The 7,008-nt window shown below is 38.5% G+C and overlaps 1 protein-coding gene across 1 annotated transcript; it reads right to left on the bottom strand.

Moving 5' to 3' along the window:
• Positions 1-253: 253 nt before the first annotated feature.
• LOC102861742 (chromosome unknown open reading frame, human C12orf60) lies at positions 254-985 on the bottom strand. Its single transcript, XM_006903750.1, is given in 1 exon segment — positions 254-985. A coding segment is annotated over 1 exon segment (732 nt).
• Between the last annotated feature and the right edge of the window lie 6,023 nt (positions 986-7,008).

Genomic DNA, 7,008 nt, shown 5'->3' with positions numbered 1-7,008 from the left:
CCCTGATGTCAGTCCCGTAATAAAGCCTAATCTTTATTAACTAATTTCAAGTTAATTTTTTTTGCCTTTGTTACTTTTATTCACTTTAATAAAGCACAACTAGTTGTTTGCTTTGGTTTGACAGGTGACTGTTTTCTACATTTACACACTAAAAAATTCATAAGTTTTTCATCAAAGGATTTTAGAAAGTACTTGGAAAAACCATAGCACTTGATCTGATCTTCTGACATACATGAGTATTTTGGTTACGCCCCTACCTGTCACCAGCTTTCTTAAACAGGGAAATATTGGTTTCCATGGTCTTTATGGCTTTTTGGAGGACCTCTATGACTGGGCTTACAGACGTGACAATTTGCGCCAATTGATCTGCATCTGATGTTGTAGGATTCTCGGCATTCTCATCTTTTAGTGCATCCTCCAACTCTCTCAAGTTTTCCGTCGTGTTGGTGTTAGGAGGATCTGAAATGCTTTTCCTGGATGTGGTGGCATCAGATTGCTCTTTGGTGTCTTTCTTATAGAAGTCACTCAGGCTAAGTTTCATGATGGGGTGTTTTATCAAGAGTGTAATAGAAGATAGCATCATTCCAAGAACATTGGTATGACTCAGAATAGAGACAATCAGTGGCACATGGGCATTACTGAACACTTCCTTGGCTAACTGATGCAATTCTTGTATATTGGTACTCTGTTCAATCACAGAGGACACAGCCTTGGCTATCTTAAGATATAATGGCTCCTTCTGCATGTCTTTGCTTGTTGCCTCAACTACAGACTGCATCTCTGTAAAAACTTTGTTCATTTGTTCAAATAAATCCTTAATGTTACCATCTTCCTTCATAGCTACAGAAAGGATCTGGGTGTTCAGAGTGCAGTTAAACATTTCTATAAGTGTATTTGTGAAGGAAACAAGATCCTATATATTAAAGAAGAAAGTTTTGGCAGCTTTTGCCAGCTTCTCTTTATCCTCCTCTGACTTCGAAGACATTTCTCTGATAAATTGCCACACTGCAAAACAAAGCAGTAATACAAATAAAAATGAAAAGCAGATTTGTCAGCTCTAAGTAAACTGGAAGTATATTCTAGACATGAAAGTAGATCTGTCAGAGGTGAGAAAAGTACTTAAGTGTGAATAAATAAACAGAAAAGACTGAGAGTAAGTTTTCTCCCCATTTGATCCATTTCCTTCTCATTTTTTTTCCTTTATCATGTTGTCTATTACTTGGTCTATGACACTAGAATATCATACAGAGATGAAACTGAAAAGAAAAAAAAATAGAAAAAAAGGACAGAGAGAAGAAGCCAGTTCACACAGCATTAGCATCTAAGGGAACTCAAATATGCATTTTTTTGTTTGGATAGACAATAGCTGCCTCATAAAATCAAGAGACCACTCCACAGGCCTCTTAGCTTGTTCTTCCTACTGGGCTGATAGTTCTTTCTGGACTCCTCTGTAAAGAAGATTAAGTGAAGCCTTCTGATGCAGCCTCCTAAAATGTCTCTCCTGATGCCTGAAAATATTCCTTCACCTTTATTACAGTTGTTCCTCCCCTGCTATCAAGAAGAATGTTTATTCATGGCCAATGTTCATGATTCTGTACTTTTTTAATCTCTTTTAGAGACTTGCTTTCACAGTAGTCTCTCTTTTCTCTCATCCCTTCCATCTATCGCTCTTCATTTGTTCCTTCCCATAGGCTCACCCTCCAGTTTGGGTGGTTGTTTGTTTTGTTGTTTGTTTTTGTTTTTGTTTTTTTTAAAAAAAGGTTCCTTTGAATGAGTCTGTCCTGTCATTCTACTCTTTCCTTTGTAAGATTTCTCAAAAGATAAGTTTTCTACACCAAAAACAAACATGGTGCTATCAAGTCAATGACTCATAGCAACCCAGTAAGACCGACAAAGCTGTAATATTCATGGAAATGGATCTTTCCCCTAAAGAAAGTTGGTGGGTTCAAACCACCAACTTGTTGGTTAGTAACCAAGAACTTAAATCACTGCACTACTAAGGATCATTTAGATATTTTTTCATTCACTAACCCATTGCCACTGAGTCAGAGCCAACTCACAGCTAACCCTCCCTTGAGTGTCCAGGGCTGTATAAAGCCAGGGAAGAAATGATCCTTTTTCTCCCTCTGCACCACCAGTGGATTTGAACCATGACAGAGGAGTAGCCTTTGGATTAGCACCACAACTTCCTACAGACCATGCTTCCAGAGCTGCCCAGAAATTCTTTATACTATTGTAATTTATTACCTGTAACTATTTTCCCTAGAGAGCACCAGGGACTTCTAATTATCAAATCTACTAATATATTCATTTTAAACTCTATGACTTAAAATTGCTGAATATCTCTTCCTTCTTGAAAAAAATATATCTTCCTGAAGCCTCCATGAATTTACACAACTCAGGATCTCCTATAACTTCTCTAAGCATGGCTTTTCATCCATTGGGGGCTTCTCTTCTTCCTCACATGAGCACACAGATCCACATTTGGCTATATTTTGCCTGGCTGTGCCCTCAGCCCTCACTACCTACTACAAATGGTTGGCTATTTCAGCCATCCCCATGCCTCATATATGCGAATGACTGTTACATCTCCTAGTGTCGTCTGGGTGACTCTCCTGAACTCCAACTCTCTCTAGGCCATCCCACGTGGATACTACACCAGTATTATCCACACAGTGTATCTCCAAAGATACTCATCTTACCCATCCTCAACACCCGCTGATTCTCCACTTTTCATCTACACCTTGCTTTGCTTTCCCATAAATATTACTCTAGCTGTAAGCAGATATTACTCACCTTGACAATTTCAATAGTTTCACATTGTTTCCAGTAGTTTTGGTCCAAAGATCACAAAAAACTGACAATCCACAGGATTTGTTTCCCCCCACCACAATACATTTTTTTTTCAAAATCTATATCCTTTGCCAAATTTAAAAACTGAAAGATAGAAATCTAGATTTCTAGTTATTATTGAAAAAAAATAAGATTAGCTAACAACACTCAGCAAGTTCCTATTCCTAGATACTGGGACCACTAGAACTGATTGGATACTTTCAGGTTGGATACTGTGCTCACCCTTTCCATTTACTGTCTTACTCTAAATGTGTTAATTGCTCATATCACTTACACAGACACAACAGGCATTGGGGTTGGTGATGTTTTATTACCTAGACCTATTAATCCAGTTTATGTAAACTGATATTCTTGGAATAGAAACCTCCTCCTATCATAATTAAAAACTCTCAAAGGTTGAACATTATAAAGATAATAAAATTTCCTAGCATGACATTTAGAGGTCAAAGGGTTGTGCAAACAATTAACACGGTTGACTACAAATCAAAAGGTTAGAGCACAGGTCTACCCAAAGGCACCTGGGGAAGGGGGATAAAAGATCTAGTAACCACATTTCAAAAAATAAATCATTGAGAAGAGAAAGAAATACTCCATTGGAAATCCTGTGACTCCTAGCTCTGCACACATGGGTCATCCTGGCTCATAATCAGCAACAACTGGTTTTTAGCAAGGCATTTAAAACCATCTTCTATGTGTGAAAACTAAGCCAGTTGCTGATTGTGGAACAGACTATTCATATGCAAGTTCAAAGTAATGCTAAGGAAAATTCAATCAAATTCACAGGAACCAGTATTTAACCTTGAGTCTATCCCACCTAAATTTGAAAATCATCTCAAAAATAATTGCCCCAACATGCTGGGTAGTATTCCATCATGTGAATATGCACGATATCTCAATCCATTCAATTGTGGTTGGACATGTGGATTGTTTCTGTGTTCTTGCGATAGTGAATAAGGTGCAGGAGGAATCCATTATACTGGAGGAGTTGCACAATTTAATGGGTGGAGGGAGGAGTGGGTCAAGAAAAGGGGAAAGAGTCAGTGTGGAAAACAATGTATATGAACTTTGTAAGGGAATCAGTACAAAATAAAAATATTATTTAAATTTTTTAAAAGGAAAGAAAAAAACCATCTCAGAAACAGGTTTGAGGCCTTGAACACTAAAGAATAAAGATCAGATGAAATGTGGGAGGATATCAAGAATATCATTCATGAAGAATGCAAATCATCATTACAAAACAGAGAAGGGGGAAAAAAATTGTACTAGAGCACCAAGAAGCCAAAGCAAAGGGAAGAAAGCAGGATGTTAAGAAGCTAAACAGAAGATTTCAAAGAACAGTTCATGAAGACAAAGCAAAGTATTAAAATGAAATCAGAAAATCAGAAGGGTAGAACTCAACTGGCCTTTCTTAAGCTAAAGGAACTGAAGAGCAAATTTAAGACTTGAGTTGCAATACCTAAAGGATGCTATGGGAAGAATATCAAATGATCCAGGAAGCATCAAAAGAAGATGGACGAAGCTCACAGAGTCATTATAGGGAAAAAGAAAAATGGCTGACACAGAAGAATTTCAGAAAACAAAATATGATCAAGAGGAAATTGTGATGAAGAAGGAAGTTCAAGCAGTACTCTGAAGGAACTGGCAAAAAGTAAGGCCCCTGGAATTGATGGAATACAAAGGATATATTTCTACAAAGAGATCCTTCCCTGGACGTGCTCACCAGGTTGTTCCAGGAATCTGAAGAACAATATCTGGCCAACTGACTGAAGAGATCCATATGTATTCACATGCCCCCCCAAAAAGGTGATCTGTATTATCAAACAATACCTCTAATATGCCACATAAGAAAAATCCTGCTGAGTATTATCCAAAACCAACTGAAACAGTACATAGACATAGGAGTACTACCAGAAAAACAAGCCAGATTTAGAAGACGCCAAGCCAGTTTTAGAAGAGGCCATAGTATTAGAGATATTACTGCCAATGTCAGATGGATCTTGACTGAAAGCAAAGGGCATCAGAGGAATGTCTATCTGTTTCACTGACTGTGCAAAGACATTTAACTGTGTGGATCAGAACAAATTGTGGCTAACATTGAGAAGAATGGGAATTCCAGAATATTTTATTGTGCTCATGGAAAACCTATACTTGGATCAGGTAGGAGTCCTCAGAACAGAGCAAGGAAACGCTGACTGCATGGTTCAAAATCAGGAAAGGAGTGTGTCAGGGATGAATCCTGTCTATATACTTTTTCAGTCTGCATACAGAACAGATTATTAGGGAGGCTGGACTTTATGAAGACTGTGGCATGAGAATTGGAGGAAGACCCATTAACAACAGATGACAAAACCTTATTTGCCGAAACTGAACTGGACCTGAAGTGTTTACTGCAAAAGGTTGAAGTCTCCAATATAAATTGAAGCTCAACATCAAGAAAACAAAGATTCTCACTACTGGACCAATTGGCAGCACCCTAACAGCTGGAGAAGAAATTGAAGTAGTTAATAATTTCAGATTGCTTGGCTCCACAATCAACACTCTTGACACCAGCAGTCAGGATATCAAAAGATTAATTACATCTTGGAAATCTGCTGTCAGGGACCTCTCCAAAGTGCTAAAAAGCAATGATATAAGTCTAGAGACTAAGGTTTGTCTGATTCAGGCCACAATCTTCGCAATTACTTGCTATTCATCAGAGAGCTGGACAATGGCTAAGGATGACAGAAGAAGAATCAATGTCTTTGTTTTGTGGTGCTGGAAAAGAGTCTTGAACATACCATGAACCACCAAGAGAACAAACAGGTCTGTCTTGGAGAGGGTGAAACCAGGCTGCTCCTTGGAGGCAAAGATTTTGAAGCTCTGTCTCACATACTTTGGACACATGTCCAGGAGGGACAAGTCCTTGGAGAAGGACAACATTCTTTAAGGGGTGGAGGGACAGCACAGGAGAGGAAGACCCCAGATGAGATGGATTGACACAATAACTGGGGTAGGTTGTGGGAGATGGTGAAGTTGCCTAAGGATAGGGCAGGGTTGAGAGTTACTGTTCATTGGGCCTCTATGAGTCACATGTGACTCTATGTCACATAACAGCCATCATTGTTTCCAATTTTCTTCTACTTTCCTTTCTTTGGCCCTCTTTCTATACACTCTTTTTCACCAGCTTACTGAATTAGGTCTGTCCCCTTAAAATGCCCTCCAATTGTTCTATTCCGTTTCTCTGCTCACAGTGTTTTTCTCTCCATTTTGTATTGTCTCTTGCATGCCTCAAATCTCCGCACATCTCTTGAAACCCTACTTATTTATCCACAGTCAGGTTAGAGAGATTGACCACACATACTTTTTGTTTCTCCAGAGTAATGCCCTAAGATATAGCAAAAGCTAAATGACTTAGTGGGACAACAGTCAAATAACACCCCTCCAAGATCTACATTAGGAAAGAGAGTAGCACCTTTAAGTTTTACAAGTCTCCTGGCAGACCACTGGATTCTACATCAGCTCCTTCCCACCCCCTGCGGGAGTAGCTCCTGATATGATATTAAGAAATTCTATCATATAGTTTTAACATAAATAAGGTATCATGTCAAATTACTTACATGCTTAAGTACATACTTACTTAATCCTAATTACTACCCAAAAGTTATTAAGTATGATTTACATTCCTCAAATAGAAAAACTAAAAATAAATTAACGGACTGGGTACACAGGTCAGGACTGTCTGATTTGAGAGCATGTGGCTTTCTATTAAGTTATTCTCAGACTCTCGTGCCATGATTCTCATGCTTGTGTGTTCTCTGATAAAGACAGTACCTTTCTGGGTTCAAGACAGAAGCCAAAGAAAGAATAAAAGACCCTTATTTTGGATTCTGAGGGAAAGAAGTCAAATGAGTCTTTAAGGTCTTTATATTGTAAAGATCATTTACCAAGATGATAAAGAACAGAACTGTTGGCCAAAAAGAAAAACTTAATAACATATGAGCAAGGGCCTATGGTGATGAAGGAGGCAGTTCAAGTTGCTCTAAAGAAATTGGCAAAAAACAAGGCTTCAAGAGTTTGACAGCATACCAACTGATTTATTTCAACAGACAGACACTGCCCTGGATGTGCTCACTAAGTTGTGCCAAGAAATCTGGAGGACAGCCAGCTGGCCAACTG

The sequence above is a fragment of the Elephantulus edwardii genome, unplaced genomic scaffold, assembly GCF_000299155.1.
Source record: "Elephantulus edwardii isolate Elephantulus edwardi_28Jun2011 unplaced genomic scaffold, EleEdw1.0 scaffold00067, whole genome shotgun sequence".
In the NCBI taxonomy this organism is placed as follows: Eukaryota; Metazoa; Chordata; class Mammalia; order Macroscelidea; family Macroscelididae; genus Elephantulus; species Elephantulus edwardii.
The sequence above is the reverse complement of the archived record's forward strand: the minus strand, read 5'-3'. Positions and strand labels throughout refer to the sequence as shown.